Source organism: Miniopterus natalensis, chromosome 14 (genome assembly GCF_054644295.1).
Source record: "Miniopterus natalensis isolate mMinNat1 chromosome 14, mMinNat1.hap1, whole genome shotgun sequence".
In the NCBI taxonomy this organism is placed as follows: Eukaryota; Metazoa; Chordata; class Mammalia; order Chiroptera; family Miniopteridae; genus Miniopterus; species Miniopterus natalensis.
In genome coordinates this window covers 43,916,694-43,937,427 of record NC_142094.1, presented here as the reverse complement: position 1 = coordinate 43,937,427, position 20,734 = coordinate 43,916,694, and the positions used below count along the sequence as shown (strand labels likewise).

Here is a 20,734-nt window from a genome sequence, read left to right as displayed (position 1 = left end):
ACATGGCTACTCCCCAACTGTCCCTTCATTGGGTGACCCACCGCCATTAAGACTGGCCTCCACAAAGATGCGGAGAGTCTTGACGCAGAGCTCAAAGTTGTCGGGTGTGATGTGGGCAGCGTCACGCACGATGAAAGACAGCGATTCCACACACTTAAGCAGAGACTTAGTGTCATGTGGCCCGAGGTCCAATCCCACTGTTAGACTGTACTGATTGACCAGGGGTGACGGGCCTGGCCGGCTGGGTCCAGTCCCAAGCCCTGGCTTGGAGTTGTCGATGTCATCCTTCCCCACCTGTAAAATACACAGAGGAGCTGGGAACCCAGGCTTGAACCAGATCTTCCCCTGGATGCCCCTCAGAGGACCAGAAATCTTCCCCACATGCCAAGGAGGGAAGTCTCATCTGCTGTCCATAGGCTCACTCACCACTAACCAACCACTGTTGACCATGTCAGCATCTGTCGCTGATCGGTGGATCTTGCCAGGCCTGCCATGGTCAGTGTAGACCTCCGAGTCGGAAGTGTACCCTCGGTCCAGGCTCGTATCATTTTGATGGTAGGATGGGAGTTCACTGTCTGATTGAGCCCCTGAGCCGTCAAGGAGAAAGGCAGAGTCAAAGTGAGGTTGGGGACATTGGGTGAGGAAATAATTTCAGCTCTCAGAAGAAAGGTGCTGAAGCCTGGCCTCTCCTCTTTCTTGGTCTGGCTTAGTTTCAGCCCTGTCACCAGAGGGCTGAAGGATGGTCTGGACAGCTTCTCTCTTGACCAAACAGGGCAGCAGGCTAATTTGGGTTCCTGATGGCATCTAGGAGCAACTGTCAGGGGAGGGAGGTGGCAGTTTCTCACAGTTTCTGAGAAAACAGTCCTCAGGACAGTAGTTAGCCTGGCTTCACGCCTTCTCTGCTACCTACTTGCCTTCATGCTGAGGGTGTGCTGGGGAGAAGCCAGTGGGTATAGGAAGCTATGGAAGCAGATGGCTGAAGCCATGGGTATCTAATCTGCTGAACACAATAACCTGTTTTTTCTTCCTGTATCAACCTCTGGGGCCATAACTGTTATCTGCTAGTATGGGTCTCCCTGGAAAAGGGCTTACCAGCATCAGGTGCATCAGCCCTGGCTGTGGCCTGCAGGGCAGCTGGAGGCTTCACGCCTGAGCCAATGCACTCCAGCAGCGTGAAGAGGGTAGCCCAGTCATCACCTGAGTGGATGTTAGCAGCGTTGGTCTTAAGGAGTTCATGGAGCCCAAAGGCTACCTGGTGACTGACTCGAGACAGCACGCTGGGCTTCATTAGTAGCAAAATGCGCAGGGACAGCAATACCTGGGTAGGAGTAGGAAGAGGAAGAGGCATACAACTTCTCGTCTAGTCTCCTTTCCCACCAGTCTTCTTAGGCCAGTGAGGATATTTTGACTAGGACCTAAGTTAGGGTACAGCACCTGGTCTTTTTTTTCAGTGCTTTTATTTTTAAATTAAAATTTTTATTGAGAAACTTATAGGTTATGTATTATAAGAAATAACACAAAGAGATCCCTTATACACTTTGTCCAGTTTACCCCCAATGGCAACGTTATGCAAAACTATGGTATAATATTATAACTAGAATACTGACATTGATACAATCCACTAATTTATTCAGATTTCCTCAGTTTTACTTCTACTCATGTGTGTATTAAGTTCTACACAATTTATTCACCTGTGTAGGTTTGTATCCACTACTAGTCAAGATGCTGAAGAGTTCTACCACAGGATCCCTCATGTTACCCCTTTATAATCACATCTGCCTGTTTCCTGAGGCCATCCCTAATCCCTGGCAATCTGTCCACAACTTCTAAAACCATGTCATTTCAAAAATTTAATAAATGGAATTATATAGTATATAACCTTTTGGGATTGGCATTTTTCACTCGGCCTAATTCCAAGTTGTTGCATGTATCAACAGTTTGTTGCTTTTAATTGCTGAATAGTAAGTATTCCAGGGTATGTATGGACTACAGTTTATTCACCTGTTGAAAATCATCTGACTTTCAGTTTTTGGCTATTACAATGAAAACTTCTATGAACATATATCTATAGATTTTTATGAGAAAGTAAATTTTTATTTTTCTGGGATAAATGCCCAAGAATGCAATTGCTGGATTGTGTCGTAATTGCATATTTAGTTTTAGAAGAACCTGCCAATAGAGTAGCTATACCATTTTACATTCCCACCAGCAATGTATGAGTGACCCACATCCTTGCCAGCACTTGTTATTTTTACTTTAGCCATTCTGTTATTTGCATTTCCTTATTGGTTAATGATATTGAGCATCACTTAATGTCTTCACATGCTTATTTACCACCTGTGTATCTTTTTCAGTGACATGTCTGTTCATACCTTTTGTCCATTTTCTAATTTTTTTCTTTTTTTTTGCTGTTGTGTTTTCAGTTCTTTTATATTTTAGATACCAGTCTTCTTTCAAATATGTGATTTGCAAACATATATTCCTTGTCTTTTCTTCCTTTTTATATGGGCTAGAAGTTTTTAGTATTGACGAAATTTATCATTTTTTCCTTTTATGGGTTGTTCTTTTTTGCTGTCAAGTCTAAGAACTCTTTGCGCCTAGCTCCTGAAGATATTCACCTATGTTTCTTCCTAAATGTTTTATAGTTTTACATTTTACATTTAAATCTATGATCTATTTTGAGTTAATTTTTATGTAAGGTATGAAGCTTCGGTGAAGGTTCATTTGATTTTCTGTACTATGGACTTCGATTGCTTTGGTAATTGAAAAAGTTATCCTTCCCCCATTGTTTTATGTACTGTTTTTTAAAAAATTGTTTTGTACCCTTTTCAGAAAATTAGTTGAGGATCTTTGTGTGGGTCTATTTCTGGGTTCTCCCTTCTGTTCCATTGATCTACCTGTCTATCTCTCCACCAATACCACACAGTTTTGATTATTGTTGCAATATAGTAAGCCTTAATATCACTTTCTTCTTTCTCAAGATGTTTGGCTATTCTAGGGCCTGTGCTTTCCCATCTAAATTTTAGAATAAGCTTGTCTATGTCTACAAAAACTCCTGCTGGCATTTTCATAGGAGTTGCATTAAACTTACAGATCAATTTGGGGAGAACTGACATCTTTGCTATGTTGAGTCTTCCAATCCATGAATATGGTATGCCCTGTCATTTATTTAGGTCTTCTTTGATTTCTTTCATTAGCAGTTTGTAATTTTCAGCATATAGATCCTATACATGTTTTATTAGGTATATATCTAAGTATTTCATTTTTTTTGGAGCACTTGTAAATGGTATTGTTGGGGTTTTTTTTTTGCTTTATTTCCCATATGTTCATTGTCAGTATATAGAAATGTGATTAATTTTTGCGTCTTCATTTTATATCCTGGGGCCTTGCTAAATTCACTTATTAGTTCTATGCTTGTTGTCTTTTATAGTTGAGCTAAGAGATCTCAGGAGGGTCCTAAGCATTAGAGGAAACCAGGTATAGGGCTGGGATTGCCACAAAGCAGCAGCCATCCGACCCTCAGAGCAGATTTATAGGAGCCAGCAGAGGCGCTGAATATCAGCTTCATACCTGAGGATGTTCTAGACTCATCCCCATTGCCACCTATTAGATCCTACCAGCCCCATAGTTGGTCACTGGGGTTCATTCTATGGGGCACTAAATGTACTTTCTGTCTCAGGCCATATCCACAACTGACACTATGACTTTAATCCCTTGCATACCTTCCTGCCCTCCCAGCTGTACTCTGCTTACCTGGCCACTTATCTCTTCTCTCCGGAGTAGCCGAATGGCCAGGCGCAGTAGCCCCACCACTGCCCGATCCACAAGAAAGCAGAAATCCTGTGCCTGGACACACAGGTGGTATAGATGGTCCCGAACAGTCTGCCACACACAGCCCACACGGTCCCTTAGGAACATAAGGGATGAGTATAGTCAGCTAGAGTGGCCACTGGGCAATAAGCCTCCCTTTCTGATGCAGGGTAGGCCTTTCAGGTATTATACCCTAAGCAGACAAGGATAATGAGCAAGTTTATCCTCCAATGCCTACAGTTTCATGTGCTTCTTGCCCCTAGAGTCCACTCAGCAAGATGGCTCCAGGCTTCCATCCCTTTGGAATAAGCCCAGTGTGAGGCTTGCCTAAAGACGGACTTCTACCTGTTCTCCAGTACAATCCTCAATAGCATCTCCAGGCAGAAAGCAGCATCCTCCTCATCATATGTCTCTTCATCTGGTGTCACTGAGACGAGAGCCTAGAGGAAAACAACAGCAGAAAAGTAGGCAGCCACTGGCCCTGCCCTGGCAGAAATTGAAGTATACACCACTGTCCCACTGTCCCCGTCTCCTCTCCCAGACTCAGCTGGCCCTTCCTTTTCTTTCCTCTTCATTCTGTACCTTCATGAGCTCCTGTAGTGACTCCAGCTGGAGAAACTTGCTTTCTGTGATCATCTTTTCTGGGTCACATTGCTGGAGGGGGCACAAGAGAAAAGGAAGGGGTCAGTGACAATGGATGGAGGGAAAAAAAAACTTGCACAAGAGCCAGGGAGAGAGAGGAGGAGTGTGTTTTGGTCACAAGCCCTCAATGATTCTATTCTTCAGTTTCACAGGGCATCTGTCCAGTGGGGAGGGGTCCAGGCTTGTTCACCAGAGGTAGGCAGGCAGTTACCAGTTACCTTGATACACTCCAAGGCCACTCTCTTAGCCTCCTGGTTTTCAGTTGATGGGCCCCGCACGCTAGACTGTTCGGTACCACTTAGTGTCAACCAGCTCACGAAGCTCAGCACTGTCGACTCTCCTCTGTAGGAACAGAGTACAAGCCCAGGTGAGCTCCAGAGTCCTGACCCTCTCTTCCCAAGGCCTTCAAACTCTGATCTGCCCTCACCGGTTCGATGGTGTCTCCTCCCGCAGTAGAGAGATCTTGCCATTGGGATCCACAAAATCTTCTACCTGGAAAAGCAAGTCAAGAATAATTTCTTTCTACATGCCCTTTGCATTTCCTGCTCCCCCATGCAAAGTTCTCTGGCTTTCTTCTTATAGCTCTCTGCCTTACACTGTTGACTAGGGCCCCTCCATATGGTGACTGGTAATGGCTTCTACCAGTCTTCCTTGACAGCTGTCACCCCACTCAAGATCTGTGGTCTTACGTTTGAGGTATTCCTGGTAAGCATCAGTAGGCATCAAGCCCAGTGCTACTCTCAACCAGCTCTATATACTGATAGTATATAATCTTGGAGCTCTTGCTTGTTACTGTTGATTAGTCTCCTACCAAGAATTACCTCCACCATAGCCTTGGGCAGCAGTTGGGCTCGGAAGAGCTGCAGCATGGCCTCCATGATATTCTTCCAGCCCTCTCGAAGGATGTCGCCATGACGATGGGCCAAATGGAATACTGTCTTGGCTGCAATGTGGGCTTTAGGGTTGCTTCCAAACACACTGGGCAGGTTCTCAATAGACTGGAAAACAAGATGAGAAGAAGCTTAGAGCCTGGCAAATGTCTGAAAAAGAGAACCTCTTAGGCCTCAACCTATGGTCCTTTGAGGGTCCTTCTGCTGGCTCTCCTTCAATCACCAACAATACTAGTAGGAAGGGCTAACCTGGATAAGGCCTTCCCCATTATTGCATATCCTCTTCCATCCCCATTACATGAGGTGACGCTATTCTCACCTTAGGGCATGCAAGACAGAAATGGCCTAAGCTCTACTGTAGTCAAGTGGGAGGTGAGGAAATATGCTGAGGGTAACCAGCTCTGAAAATAAGAATAATTCATGGCCCAAAGAGGTCCTCTTTTGGAACTCCAGGTACATATTTCCTGCTCCCCCCACCCTGGCTCACCTCACTGCTGAGAGCTGTGAATTTGCACAGAGAGATGATGAGATTGTCAAACACATCGCTGAGGCCATAGTGGGCGGAGATCATGGCGCACTTCCTGTAACATCACCCCCACCCCAGAAACAGAGTTACTGGAAGGCCAGGAAGTCCTTCCAAGTCCCTGAGGAGGCTTGCTTACGAGTCTTCCCCAATCAGTTCCAGGAGGAAACCTTTTATTTTTAAGACTGAGTTTTCCCAAGCTTCACCCTCTCCCTCCAAAAACTCAGGAAGAACCCACTCTAAGGAAAATAAGAGTAGGACTCAGAGAGGTATGAAGGAAACCATATTAGCTCAGAGAGGAGGGAAGAGGTCAATACCAAGGCCAAAGGTGAGCTACCTGAAGCCTGAGATGGCTTTCTGGATGATTGTCTCCTCAAGGCTTTTGTCAAAGACATAAGAGAGAGCAGCAACAGTGGGGCCCCATGTCATGGTGAAGAGGTCAAGATCGTAACTACCAGCAGGCACACGAAGGAATATGCCCTCTGAGGTGGCACCTCGATGAAGCAGTACATTCCATACATAGTTCTCCCGAACCAAGCCTGTCTGTTCCTCAGGCATCACAATTTCCTCATTCCTATCAGGAAGTAAGGGAAGGAGTAGGTACACTGCTGTGCACCTGACTGCTTCCAAGCTAGGACAAGGGGCTTTACTGTGGCACTCTCCATAAATGAGAGGTCATCAAAACTGAAGTTCAGTGGTCTACTTCCCACCCACCAGGGAGAAAGAAAAGAGGTGTTCCATAATTCCCCATAATCTCAAGGACTTGTCTCTAAGTGAGGTCTTTAGTTCTGTAGTAAGATGTCACAATTCTCTCTACAGTTTCTGATTTGTAGTAAAGAACTAAGTGTCCCATCTCTGACCTCTGATCCAGGCCTCACCATCCAGTGCCCATCTTGGGTTCTCTATTAGCCCCAGAACACAACTTTGGAGCTACACAGGAAAACCCAGCTGCTCTGGTTTGGGGAAATGGGATCATGACACTCTGCTTAGCAGGGGCAGTTTAGATCCTGGCTTAAAGCGCTAGTCCCAATATTGTTCAGGCTTCTTTAAGGAAGAAATGAGTTGGGAGAGGGGGCTGCCCAGCTAAGTTCCAAGGCTAAATCCAGGGCATATGAGTCATTGCAGCCTGATGTGACTCTAAAATATGGAAAAGGGAGCAGTGTGCTTCTACTTAACAGAGATGCTACACCATCTGCCATACATACTCACTTGATGGCATGGTACATATCTTCCAGGATGTCCTGTTCAAAGTCCTTGCCTCCATTCACACCTTTTAGGTTTTTGCGAAACTCCTAGAGACAGACCAATAAAATTTCCCCCCTCATGTGTCAATGCTGAAGCCACACCCAAGGAACACTTGAGTCTGTGGTAAATAGGACTTAGGAAACAGTAAGTGAAGAGCCCACTTCCCCACTGCAGTTCCTCTTCTGGATTGGCCAGCCCTCCTTGACTCCCAGAACCCTGTCAACCATGCCCACTAGATATCCCATGTCATTTCTGCTATCTCCAAAGCTTGCTGGATCTTCTCTGCCTTGGCTGGGATTCAAGCTTACCTCCAGAGTCATGGGTGCATTCTGTTTGCGAACATTGTGGTTGTGCTGGTCAGTATTAAGCATGATGACAGCATAGGCCAGGGCAAAGCAGGCATCGCTATTGGCAAATGGGTAGCCATTACAATTCTGAAAAAGCAAAGACCCCACCTGTGTCAATGCCCTTCTCCGGCCAATTAAACACGCACCACCAACCCACTGGTCAATGCTGATACAGAAAGTGGCCAACCTCTTGCCAATTCCTTAAAACAGAAGCTGGACTCTCTAAGAAAAGCTCACTGATGATTCTCTCAGCCTTCTTAGGAGACAGTAGCTGAGTCTCTTAGTTGGAACCATAGAAACCCTCAGTCAAATTAACTTGGAAGGTTAGGCTCAGCCCCTGACACTTAAACTCACCCTCCAATGCTCTGTGAATGCCTCCAGCAACCTCTGGATGACTGGTGCTTCGCCAGGCAAGCGGAAGGCTTCCAGGTAGAGGCGAAGAGCTTCATCCAGCCTAAGACCCTGAAAGCTGAAGGTGCTATAGGGAGAGGAAGGATGAAGATGCTAAAAATATATAAGCTGCAAATGTTGTGCTCTCTATTAGCTACAGTCCTCCTAACCTTCTCCTACTGGAAAAGAGCAGCCCGAGGGCTCTAGCAAAGGGGAGGTATCTCCTGGCCATTTCTAACACAGACCAGAATTTGAAAACTCCTAACCTTAGTACTTTTCATATCAGTGCACTCTTGCCTTTTTTAGAAACCCAGAACCTACCCTGTGTTCAGGGACCCTGCTCCATCCCAGCTCCCAAAGCCATCTTGCTGGAGACTTTCAGGTCCAACAGATAAAAATGGAAGAGTGTGAGAGCTAGGTCACCAGCAGGAACTGACTGAGGCTGCTTTGAGGGAAGGATGCTTTCTCCCCAAATGATCAACAACTATGTCCCATATTTCTTGCGGCTTCCTCACCTCACAAAGCTCTCCAACAGGTCAATGTTTTTGCGGTCACTCACAAACTCTCCAATCATTTTCTTGTCCAACCGAGGGTTTTCTCGAAGCCACTGGGCTACCTCTGCATTGTCCATTGGGATGGTGAGGAGGCCTTTCTCCTGTAGAAACTGGATCCCCTTCTTTGGTTTCTGGTTGAACTGCTCTGTGCCAGTGATCAGAAGCTGGAGAAGAAATACTAGAGGTGTCAGAAGCTGCTCTGCCCCTAAACCAGACAAGGCCAGGCTGGACTTGATCACAGTCCACAGCTTGTTACCAAACAGTCTCCTAGAATGTGGTTCTAAGTGGTTCTAGAACTAAGGCTGGGCCATACTGGCCCTAGCTTTCCTCAGTCTTCATGTCTCATTAGAGCTGGCTGAAGAGCTCCTTTTCACTCTTTTTCTGAGTGCTCAAGATGCACAGGACAGACCATTCTACTCCATCAATAGGATTGTGGAAAAAGTAGAAGAAAGAGACCAGAGAAGGTTTTCTTCTCTACAGTTTTATAGCGATCCTTGGGATCTGTTTATAGCCAGCATCTTGTTTATAGCCTAGCCTGGTTTCCCTGTCTTTCTTTGGCTTCCTAGCTCTTGAGGCTCTGGAGTTTGAAGGATAAGGAGAATTAACTGTGATGATAACTCTACTCATAGCCCTGTAATCAAGGGCACACATAAACCAAAGTCATTTAGGCTAGCAATAGAAGGAAGAAAGGGCTAAACAGAAGGTTTTCTTTGTGTTAAGAACACCAAAACATTCTTTTTATTGACAACCATCATCCCAGAGCTTGAGATGACCAGACCAATAACCTTCAGTGGCCATGATACCAGCTCCCAGGGCTCTTGTGACCACCAGTAACAGCTCTCATTTAGAAAAGCAGTTGTCTAGGAGCATACAATAGGGTAGGTATGACTAACTACATGGTTTTGGAGTAAGGGAAGGACTTCAAAGGAAACTGGGGGATTAGTGAAGTCCCAACAAGCCCAAAGATTAACCTTAGGAAGTTGTACAATAAGCTGCTAGACTGTCTCATCCTCTGGGATAGAAGCCCTACAAAGAATACTCAGACAGAGGTGGGTAGAGGCTGGGCTCTGGGGATACCTTCTTTTTGTTTTTAATTTCAATTAGTTCCCGTGGATCTGGCAGGAGACAGGAAAATCGAGGCGGCTTCCGGGTAAACTTTTTGTCAGCTAGGAATGGGAAGAAGAAATAGAAAAACCCATAAGACCTCTTTTACCAGGAAGTGACTTTTAGAAATTGTTGATATAGGTCTCTCTCACATTGATGTTTCTCTTTTTCTACCCTCCCCCTCTCTAAAAATCAATGGAAAGAATGTTCTCAGGTGAGGATAAAAAAAAAGAAGAATGCCTCAGAAATTTTCTTGTCCTCATCCGTCTTCCACTTCCCTAGAGGTTCTATCTCCTAGGGCTGGCTCCATATGTCTTCTTTCCTCTCTCTGGGTTTGAAGGCATGGTGACCAGCTAAGGTGCACTCAGGTACTACCCTAGGGTGTCTCTGCTCCCCCACCTCTGCTCTCCACCAGGCCCCCCAGTTAAGGGGGCTTAGGATTACAGACACCCAGTACCCACCCCCAGAGTCACCAGCTTCCTCCAGATCACTGCATCCTGGCTTCCCATGTTCTGCTGGTAGCCGCCCTCCGCCTGGAAGATGCAGGCCTAGGATATCTGGGGCCATGCCTACAGCTTTCCCATCGCTGGCTGCTCTCTCAGCTGGTAAGAGAGAAGAAGATAGGTGAAGACTTATGGAGTAGGAAGCCAAGTAAAGCTACAGGAAAAATTAAGTACCTGGCCAAGGAGGCCTGCATGTGCCCACATAGGTTGCCAGCGCTGAACAGGATAAACCCAAGCCCAAACAAGCAGACACTGTCCCAGGTGAGCCAAGCATTAGATTGTAGAATTTAATAGAGATTACCCAGTCACTTTCCTTATCTTCTGCAACTTCAATCTCAAGGGGAAGCTTGAGGAGATTAATTAGAGTGGAGGCAGATACTGGGGTGGGAGAAGGTAGGACCTGGAACTTTTAGGGACAGAAGTCCTATATCCTTTAATCTATGTTTTCTTTTCTCTCCATAAATAATTCTGTAAAAAAGCCAAAGTGTGGAGAAGGAGAAAGGGCAAAGTCCACGAGCCCTGCTAAGCTGCTTGCCTGGCCTGTAATTCAAACCACCAAACCTCAAAAACATAGACTTGGGAGTACCCCAGAGGAAGTGATATAAGAGCAGGAAAAGAATTCAGAGTAGAGAAGGGATAAGCATAGAACCCTGGGATCCTCAAAGTAAGAAATGCCTCTTACTATTGCTGACTTCTCGAATACCGTCGATTGCCTCGTAGCTAGGTTTGGCTGCCTCTTTCTTCTCCTGCTGGGTAAGGTTGTTGAGGACTTTAGCTTGGCAGTGGGCCTCAGTGCTGTCAATCACTGTCAACAGGGCATCAAGAGACAGTAGGTGTGTTGTATAAAGCTGGCCAGACACAGGGAAGGCATTCTGGAAGGTAAACAGATCCAGCAGACTTGAAGTGAGAATACTTTACACTTATCTGATCCTTTTCCAAAAATCCCCAACCTCCTATAACTTCTACATTGCCTGAGAAAACGCCTTTCTTCTTCTGGTTCCCCAGTTCTCAAGTGTTTTCCTCCCTGTATGAGGCACCCTTACTACTACCAGAGAGATTTCCTTATTACAGCCTTCTTTCTAGAAGCCAGAAATAATGCTCAGCACCTTGGACAGCAGCTTGGTGAGGTCTTCAAAGAGGTTGGAACAGTAGTAGTCACAATCATAGTTGATATAGAGCTCAGTGACAAAGCTGGGGATGTGCCAGAGCTGCACAATGGCCTCCAGTGCCATCTCCTTCATCTCATAAGGCATCTTGGGGTTCTCCACAGTGATGATCTCCATGAGCTTTTTGATGTACATCTGGCAATAACCCATTAATTGCCATTTGGGTGAGGAAAGGATTCAAAATAGGAAGAGACAAAATTGGAAAACATTAAACAGGAAGCAGAAGCCCTGTCAGGAGGCATGCATTAAGAGACATGTATATGGTGAACACACAGTACAGTGTAAAGATGATGTGTTGTGAAATTGTGCACCTAAAACCTGTATAATTTTGTTAACCAGTGTCATCCTAATAACTTCAATAAAAAGACTCCTAAAAAGAGACACTAATAGATATCCATACCCTAAATACATCCCCTCTTTGGCCTCCACGTTGGGGGATAAGGCCTGGCTATCTCATGCCTGATCCAAAACAAGTCGCCTGTTGCCCTTTTTTGTGCTCTCTCTGTGAGCCTGACCTGGTCCTATTTAGAGTTCTTTTTTCCAATTTAGTGGCAAAGCCAGCTTGACTTGCCTGCCTGTGTTGCAGAGGAGCTGTTAGGTAGAAGAGCTCTACCAACTCATGGTGAGATTACCTGCCAGTCCTCATCTTTGGGTTATCCCATTTTATAGCCAGCTAATTTTCTCTAGGATCTCTTTAACTTCTCCACTAAAGAGGACAGACAATGAACCAAACTGTGGAGGCTAGAAGCACTCTCCTACAGAAGCCCCTAAATCCTACCCCTGTAGCATGACAGAGCTAGTCCCACCAAAGGTGCCACAGATCTTCCTACTTTTTTCTTCTTTTTCCAAGGTTGAGAAACTCACCTCCAATTGGAACTTGAGGTGCTCCCTCATGCTCTCAAACAGTAGGAAGCATACCCGCAGGGAAGCAGCATAAAGGTTCAGTCGCTCTATGCTGAGTAGCTGGAAATCAGGGTAGGGTAGGCCATTAGGTTTCTGAACCTGATTATGGCTCAACCAAGAGAAAAGCAGGAGAGCAAACTGTATGAAGTTTCCACTAAGGTCCTGTGCTCTGAGGGGGTTCTATGTCTAGCCATTCCTATATTTCCCTTTGGCTGCCAGAGTTCCTGGAAATTGATGAAGTCATCTGGACTACAACTACTGGCCAAATTGGGAGGGAGGTTCTCTCCTGGGTCCTATACTCTTCTCATGAATCTCTCAAACCTCCCTGTGCTCCCCTGCCCTGTGAGAGACCCTGAAACAGCCAGAGGCTCTGAGCCCCTCTAGAAATCCAACCTTACCTGGAATAAGTTGCGGCACATGTCATCCTTAATGAGGCCCAAGAGGGTTTGGCACTGGGCTACAGGAGCTGACTCAAGAGCCACTGTCAGCAAATGCAGTCCCATGTGGATCATAACCTCTGAATTGTGGCGATCATGTGGATTGGTGAGGGAGATGAGGAAGCGGAAGAGCTCGCGGATGCAGGGAAGACCATAGGGGACCAAAGCTGTACCTGTGGAAGACCAGGAGGGTAGTGGGGCTCCTAAGAAACAACTGGCTTGATAGCTTGACCTAGTTTGCCCTGCATTTTACAAGGCAATTTCAGATTAGTGATTCTCTTCAAGAAAAAAAATATTTTCTTCTGGGGAAGTAAGGAGACTAGTCTCATTTACTGAAGGGAATCAGAATTGATGATCCTGCCTTTCTGTTAAAAGTCCCAGGTTTTCTATTCTTCCCTCTCACTTTTTGTCCACCAAACATCCTCTCTGTGTAAGAAGGGCTCAATCCATGCCAATAGCCCTCTGGCTTGATTCCACTTCCTGACTAGAACTTGAACTAGCAGATGCTATGGGTCCAAGACAGTCTAGGCTCAGGCAGCTTAGTGGATTGGATGGGGGAGATGGATAGGCAGAGCCTGCCTAAGAGTACTCACCTTCTTTCTGGGAGGACTGTGTAAAGCGCACGCCCCGGGGATTGACGTAATCCATGTCATGGACAGAGGAAGAATCAGAGTGGTCAACAGGGGATGTGCACTCTTCTAACACTTCAGGGATAGATTCCACAGATGCTGATTGAGCCTTTTCCACATGGGCCCCTTCCTGCTATGACCAGTGGCAGGGGGATATAGGAAGTGAGATGAGGCAAGAGCAACTTGGAACTTACTCCCCTGAAATATCTGTCTTCCAAGTGTCTCTTATGGACTGCAGGAATAGGGCCGGCTCAGTGGGCTATGACTCAATAGAAGGAGTATGACGAAGGACTTAGAAAACATGTCCTGAGGCATCATTGACCTATAATGACTCAAATCCTACAGGCAACAGAGGCTCTCATAACCTTGGGATTTAGATGATTACCTTCCAGAAAAAGACATGGCCAGCTCCCTCACCTTTGCCAAGTATTTACTATCTGTATGCATAACTTGATAAATCCCATGAACTACCTCTCACAGAGTCATGCTGTGGGTTTTCTAGGCAGCACAGCTAATTCGAGGAAACAGGGAAGAACCCGCCCTACCCCAGCCATCTCTTGAGCCAAGGCCTGGATAAAGGATCCAAAGATTCAAGCCAGTTCCCACAGTGGAAGACTGGAGAGGGACCTTTAGAAATCAAAGCCATACCTGGGGGTCAGGCTGCTCAGGAACTCCTAGCTCACTGCTCCCAGGCTCTGTAGCTGTGCTGTACCCTAAAGAGCTAGGTTGCTCCAGGTCGGTAAGGTCCTCCTTAGAAGTGGTCTGGGAGGAGAAATCCAGGCCACTGTCTGTAGAGGGGCTGACCACTGCTGAGGCAGCTTCTGAACTTGCAGAGGAGATGGGAGTGGGCACATCAATGAAGGGCATCCCACCTGCCAAGCAAAGTAAGTGAGCCTTAAAGAAGAGACTCTGTGGGAGGTATATACCCTTTACAGTACCAGAACTGTTTCCTATACTGCATACTAATCTCTGTACACACTAGTTTCTAATGTAGTCAGGGTCCCGCTGGAAGGAGAACATCCTTAAGTCACTGCAGAATTTCTAAATGGTTACCATCTGATCTGAGCCAGAGTTTCCCCTTTTTGCTCTCAGCAGAAAGAAACCAAAGCCCCTCAGTTGGCTGGTCGTCAATGTCAAAATCTCTGAGAGAGCTGGGCCGGCATGGCTCAGTCATTGAGAATCAACCTATGATCCAGGAGATCTCAGTTTGATTCCCGGTCAGGGCACATGTCCAGGTTGCGGGCTTGATCCCGTTGGGAGAGTGCAGGAGGCAGCCAGTCAATGACTCTGTCATCATTGATGTTTCTCTCTCTCTCCCTCCCTTCCTCTCTCTGAAATCAATAAAGACATATTAAAAAAAAAAAATCTCTGAGGGGAAGATGCTTTTCTTTTTTCTATTCTAATTAGAGGGAGCAACTCAGGGCACTCACCAGTGAGGTTAGAGGATAAGGTGGTTCCATTGGAGGTGGGCAGCTCTGAGCCTGGTATAACTTTGGTCATATGGCGTGGGGGCCGGGGGGATCGCTTCTGTTTCTTCCACTTGGATGAATCACTCATGCCTCCTGCTCTCATTTTCAGCTGGAAATATCACACTTCATTAGCACTGGTATTCAAACTAAAACTCTATCCCTAAAAATCTCCCTTCTCTTAGTTCTACTCGTCCCTAGAAACAGCCTATACTCTGTATCTGTGCCAAAGGAAGAATCTAGACCATCAGAGCACATTTCTACTCCTCTAACCTAGCTTCTATACTGGCCACTTTACAGGTGAGCCTGACAACCTCCATGTGGAAGGTTACATTCTGCTTTTAGGCTGGTCATTGATAGGGCCCCGCCCTCACACATCACTCTGTTTCCCTGAGTCCTGGGTAGCAATCCTGAGACCTATAGATGGTGCCCGACTCTCCTGCAGAAAGGGCAAGGGCAGGGACTCTTTTGCCTGGAGCTTTAAATCTACAGTTCCTGGACTCTTGGGCTTTCCTCCTCAACTACCTGCAGAGAAGCCTCCTATTCCTAGTTCTTATCCAACTATGAGAGCCTGCTCCTTCCCAGCCAGACTCCTAGCTTTCCTATTGCTTCATGAGCTGGGCCATACCCCTTACCGTCTGGAATTTCTGCATCAAATTGGTCAAAGGCTCATTTCTTAGAGTTAAGAAAGGAGTGGCATTTCAGTTGGTTTGTGGAATTAAGGATGGAGGGTCATGCCACACTGTTGCTCCCAATTTTTGTATATCAATAGGCCTTCCTGTCCTCACTGTGGGGTCTTTCTAGATGCAATTTTATGTTTCCAGATGGTAAAGCTACTGATTTCTTAGACCCTTGCTCCATTCCATTTCCCTCTCTCTTGCTGTATTTCTATTCTTCCTATAGCTTTCTTTTAGTCACACAGGAAAATCTCTATCATCTATTGACTATTCTAAGATATAAGTTTTTATGCATTTTCTCCACCCTAAGTTCACAGTGACTTTGTTTAGGCCCATTTTGTTTTCCTAGTCCTGATGCCTTCTCAGTTAGGATTTAAAACCAGTCCTTCTACAGAGTTACAGCAAACTATTCCAAGACTGATGGGCCATTTCTGGAATGGTCAACAGCAATTCTCTTCCAGGAACCATCAAAATGACTCTAAAGACAGTAGAAGCACTTTTCCTTCCTGCTTCTTTCTAAAGGCTAAGTATAACTATATTATTCTTGGCCTGTTCAATTCCTTCTGATATTTGGGGAATAGGCTCCCTTCCTCAACCTCCCCCAAGTCCTCCAGAACCTGGATAACCTTTGATCCCTTACTTAAAAACTATATAATTCTTCCTTCCCTATCCATAGCTCCACCTATAAGGAGAAAAGACCTGGAGCTGAGCTCTGCCCCTGGCTTTTAGTAACATAGCAATAGGCTTGCATGGTTACTTCCTGTCTATCCATCTCCAAAATGCCTGCAGTCATATGCCTAGAATGGAGCTTCAAGTACTCTGAGCACTGTGGTTAAACAGGAAATAAGATACTCTCTCCAGGAACCACTGAGGCTCATCTCGGTCAAATTCATGGGGGAAAAAAATGTTCTGGAGGTAAGAGTCAGCCAAACATAAAGACAGGTAAGAAGCCCAAGAGATCAATGAGGGAAAACAAGAACATCCTGGCTTTGTTGGCAGTTGTTACTGAGCTCCAAAAAGTGCTAACATCTGATCTACTTTTATGGGATATCTTTTCTCTCCAGGCAGCTCCCCCTACCCATTTCAGGGATTCTAGGTAGTCCTACTTCCTAATCACTCATTAGGATTCCTTCCCACACTAGGATCAGTCTTTCCTGTTTCCTCCTTTATCCTCAGCAAAGCTGGCTCCAACCTGATCATTTCAATGAGTGTTCTCTGTCTCCTGACTGACAGTTCTCACAAATGTTTCAGCCCTTAAAAAGTATAGCTGTGCTCCCTGTCCTACAGTCCTAAGGGGGGGGGGAGGGCAGTAGATGTTCATGGAACCCTCACCACCATATTCACATAACTCTGTATTTCCAAAGGACAGTATAAGCTTTACAAAGAAAGGACAGGTCCTAGATCAATAAATATGGCAAAATGCTGGGTAGCCTATGAAAAGACCTGCAATTTGAGATTAGGCCAGGACACAAATGGAACTTGAGGCAATGCATGCAATGAGAACATAGGTCTATGGACTATCCAGCTAGGTATACACACACACATTTCTTTTTATCTTCAATGACCTGGATGTCTTAAAACCATATTGCTAGCATGCACACTATTGTGATAGATAACCTAGACAGCCCACATCTCCTTTTCTCCCTCTTCCTCCTAAGGCAGGGATATGGGCATTAGAGTAATCTTTAGCTTGGGCCTCTCCACTAAGCTCCCATATATCTTCACTTTTAAAGGATAGAGGGCATCTTTGCAGATCCCAAAGTTTTCCCAGTGTCCTGGGCTATCCTGGCACCTGGCTCCTTTTCATCCATTTAGTCTTAAAATTTGAAATAACCTCTTTAATGGTAACAAAATAATAATAATAATAATAATAATAATAATAATAATAAAGACACCAACTAGATGGACTACCCTTTCCCTCCAAATCCAGTTCAGGTATCCAGATAAGAGACAGGACTGTGCTTAAGCTCTCTATGCCAGCTGTGAGACAGAAAAACGGTAGAAGAGGGAAGGGTCTTGCTTGGAGGTCCCTCATAGTTTCCCTAGAAACGATAGATATTAAGCTTTCCCACAACATGTCAGCAGGACCCAAGCTCTATCTAGGCCCACTATGTGATACATCACCAGTTGAAGGATTCCTTCTGCCTCCAGGCAACTAGATGCCCAAAGAATATTATCAACACTGCAAAGCTACAAACACATGCAACTCTTTCAAAGCCATGCTGTGTTACTAGGGAGGGGTAAGTTGTGCTCTACACAATGGAAATGGGACCCACACATTACATATAAAAAAATAAACATTTAAATAAATAAATATAAAGGGGGGAAAGGAGAGGGAGAGGGAGAGAGACCTTGAGGTTCTTAAAGAGTAGTACCCTCTCTAACTGGTTCAGGGCTTTGGTCTGCTCCCCACTACTTAGCTCCAGTTTGTTGAGGAGACATGGAGAAATCTGTGAAAGACAGGCAAACGAATGATTTAAACAGAGTGAAATAAACTCAGACACAAGCCAACAGGGCACAGGGCAGGAATGGGGATGGATGGCAGGGGAGAGGGGAAGGTCAGGTGCATGCACCAAACAGCCAAGGGTCATCTCCATGGGCAGAACCTCTTAGGGCTGCAAGCAGAATCTTCATAAGAGGTCTGTGAAGTCCAAGGCTTCCGTAAAAGATAGAAAGAAGCCATTCTTCTAACCATCATTTTTCTTCTAGCAGTTTGAGAACCTTCTGATCTGGAGTCAGGCTTGATTTGTCTCATCAACAGAGACTAGCCCAAGCATGAGCCCAGTCTAATTCAATATTAGGGTGGGATTTGGGGTATAGACTCTCTTGGACTCCTACCTGCTGACAAAGCTGGGCCCTGAGGGGATGGCAGGTCTTTCATCTTTATCAACATACATTTTTAGCCCAACCCAATGAGCTTCATCCAGTTTTTTAGGAAGGACTGGCTCATCAGCTTATGTAGTGGGTCAATAAGATAGGCTGGAAAGAAAAGGTTGGGGAAGGAGAGGTATCTGGGAAAGAATAAATTTCTCACTAAAGTTGTGACTGCTATTTCTAGATTCCAAACAGACCTTGCTAGGCAAAAGCATATTTTTGCTAAGCAGGGGTACACAGGAAAATCCCCATAGCACTGACATTGGGAAATCAAGGTTTGGATGAGGGACAGCAGGTCATACCTTCTTCATGTTGGTCCCCACATAGTTCTTGGGTTCTTCTTTAAACTGAGGTAACCTATAGTACAAAGAATCCCATGGGCTATCATTAGGGATAATAACAAATCTCCCTCTCCATGCCAGCCACAGCCCAAAGATGCTCTGAGACAGAGCATGCCTGTCTCTTAGGAATAGCTAGGAAGGAAGCATGCTAATTTCACCCTTTTTGGAGCTTCAACAAAGAGCCACAGAAATTGGGGTATGTATGACACAGACACTTTCTAAAAAAGAAGGTAGATATCAGGGCAAAGTAACTAAGTGCCCTTCGAGTGTGGAGCCTCTTTTCATCCTTAAACTGACTCCTTCCTGCTTCACTTGGCAAGTGTTGCTGAAAGCCATGAGATGGAGGAGAGCAGTCAATCAAAACCCCAGGAGACTGGGCATAGGATGAGAAGTAAAAGGCAGGTTGAAGTTCTGAAACCAGGAAATTTGAGCCAGAGGAGTAAGAAACTCTTTGTAGCAGAGTGAAGGGGTAGATCTACTCTGTAGATAATAAGGATTATTATTTATAGATCTGAGAGCAAAATGAAGTCCCAGGAAGAGCCTTTTTAAAATAAAAAATAGACTATTTTTTTAGAGCAATTTTAGGTTCACTGCAAAATCAAGTGGAAGTTACAGATTTCTCATATAACCGGTCTCCACACATGCATAACCTCCCCCATTATCAATATACCCTGGGGGTGTGGGGGGCTTTAAAGCCCTTGCCTCAGCTCTTCTCAAAGTTAGTCTATTGAAAGGAGGTGCAGGAAACAGTAAGTTAGGCATAGTATGAAAAGGCCTCCTAGGATCTAAGTTGAGGGCCTTGATTAGGGTAATCAACAGTCTTGGTTTGCCCGAGACTGAGGGATTTGTGGGGGATGAGGGACTTCCAGCACTAAAATCAGGATAATCTGGGCAAACCAGGATAATTGGTCACCCTAGCCTTGGTCCTTCCTCACAGAAATGGGGCTGAGCTCTAGGAGCTTGGCAACCTGTTCTAGGATCCCTTGACTTTGGCTTCTCTCTGGGTTCTCTTCCCAGCTGCTACCTGTACAGAAACAGACACACGTTTGGGAAGCAGAACGAGGTCTGTCAGCCTAGATCAAATAACTTTCTGCCTCCTCCTGAGGCCAAGCTGGTTCCCTCCTCCTTCACCCTTGATTGGTAACCCTGGACCCAGAGAAGTACCCCCATCCATAATCCCATTGGCCTCTGATGTGGCTGTGGGGTTGGCCAGGTCCCTGAAGTGGCTGTGTGGAAGCAGGCAGGCTCAAGAGGCCTGGGCAGCAGGGCTGAAGCAAACAGCAGCAGGTTTACCTTGTGAAGAGCAGCTGCACCATGTCTACGAGAGTGTGCTCTGCGGATTTTCTCAATAACTCTGCACAGGCAAAAACAAATAACACAGGTGTCATTACTTGCTGTGCTATTATCAGGAGGCTTCTCAGAGCAGACTCCCCTCCAAACCTTGTTTACCAAGGATTATGCCAAACTTATTAAAACTAGCTCCATCCAGCTCAGCCAGGCAGCCATAACTTCACTGGTCCACTAGGTGGCACTACTGAGTCAGAAAAAAAAGGGGTGCAATGATGTGTTCTTAGGGATTGTAGGCTGGTGTCAATTCCAGAAAACCCAAGAGAGGGAGATTTGGTGCCTGGGCTGAGTTAGTCAGGGATCTATTCTAATTCTTGCCCTGGCACAGTGGGCTAAGTTCTCTATTCTAGCTGCACAACAAATAGTCAAGTACAGGGAGAATTCTAGACTCCTATGGCTCCACAAGGTAGGTGATAAAGAGATCCCGAGTTTTCCATTTCTCTGGGTTCAGGGAAAGCATCCTGTATTCATATTCACATTGGCCACAGGAAAAGTGAAGGGCCCAATATTCAAGGACCTACCACTGAGCCTCATTTCAAAGCAGATCCGGAAGCAAGACTGCATAATCTCACATACAGATTCATTGGTTAGGTGGGTACCCACTGGCGTCAGCAAGAGAGTCCGCAGCACCTATCAGGAAGAAAGAAGAGATATTGTAATAAGCAAAGCAGGCAAGGTGAGGAAGGGTGTACCTGAGGGGAAAGAAGTTGCCTCCTGTTGCTCTAGTCTCCTACGGAAGCACTCGGAGTGAGAAAGGTTAGCAGGAATGCTGCTGACTTTGCTTCAGTTTGGCAGGGCGATCTCCCAGAAGCTTGTTTTGGGAACTGTGTCTTTACTCTGCATAACCCTGACATAGTTCAGCACTCTTTCCAGCCCTAGCCTGCCC

General features: G+C 45.7%; 1 protein-coding gene across 12 annotated transcripts in view; it reads right to left on the bottom strand.

The window, feature by feature from the left end:
* Positions 1-20,734, bottom strand: part of GBF1 (golgi brefeldin A resistant guanine nucleotide exchange factor 1) — a 104,347-nt gene that overhangs the window by 4,131 nt on the left and 79,482 nt on the right. For 3 of the 12 annotated variants that reach the window (XM_016219922.2, XM_016219924.2, XM_016219930.2), the window contains 28 exons: positions 20,370-20,478; positions 19,795-19,855; positions 18,463-18,517; positions 17,662-17,736; positions 14,574-14,721; positions 13,792-14,015; positions 13,108-13,276; positions 12,476-12,687; positions 12,039-12,137; positions 11,115-11,309; positions 10,691-10,880; positions 9,967-10,107; positions 9,479-9,567; positions 8,363-8,565; positions 7,812-7,935; positions 7,419-7,544; positions 7,075-7,157; positions 6,203-6,439; positions 5,830-5,923; positions 5,274-5,450; positions 4,880-4,944; positions 4,671-4,794; positions 4,393-4,464; positions 4,156-4,250; positions 3,754-3,907; positions 1,093-1,318; positions 427-587; positions 42-294 (listed from right to left, as the gene is read on the bottom strand). In XM_016219922.2, the coding sequence (XP_016075408.2) occupies positions 42-294; positions 427-587; positions 1,093-1,318; positions 3,754-3,907; positions 4,156-4,250; positions 4,393-4,464; positions 4,671-4,794; positions 4,880-4,944; positions 5,274-5,450; positions 5,830-5,923; positions 6,203-6,439; positions 7,075-7,157; positions 7,419-7,544; positions 7,812-7,935; positions 8,363-8,565; positions 9,479-9,567; positions 9,967-10,107; positions 10,691-10,880; positions 11,115-11,309; positions 12,039-12,137; positions 12,476-12,687; positions 13,108-13,276; positions 13,792-14,015; positions 14,574-14,721; positions 17,662-17,736; positions 18,463-18,517; positions 19,795-19,855; positions 20,370-20,478 (3,961 nt within the window). Of the gene's footprint in view, positions 1-41; positions 295-426; positions 588-1,092; positions 1,319-3,753; positions 3,908-4,155; positions 4,251-4,392; positions 4,465-4,670; positions 4,795-4,879; positions 4,945-5,273; positions 5,451-5,829; positions 5,924-6,202; positions 6,440-7,074; positions 7,158-7,418; positions 7,545-7,811; positions 7,936-8,362; positions 8,566-9,478; positions 9,568-9,966; positions 10,108-10,690; positions 10,881-11,114; positions 11,310-12,038; positions 12,138-12,475; positions 12,688-13,107; positions 13,277-13,791; positions 14,016-14,573; positions 14,722-17,637; positions 17,737-18,462; positions 18,518-19,794; positions 19,856-20,369; positions 20,479-20,734 lie in introns of all 12 variants that reach the window. The other 9 variants (XM_016219923.2, XM_087824529.1, XM_016219925.2 and 6 more) reach the window with 6 other exon arrangements.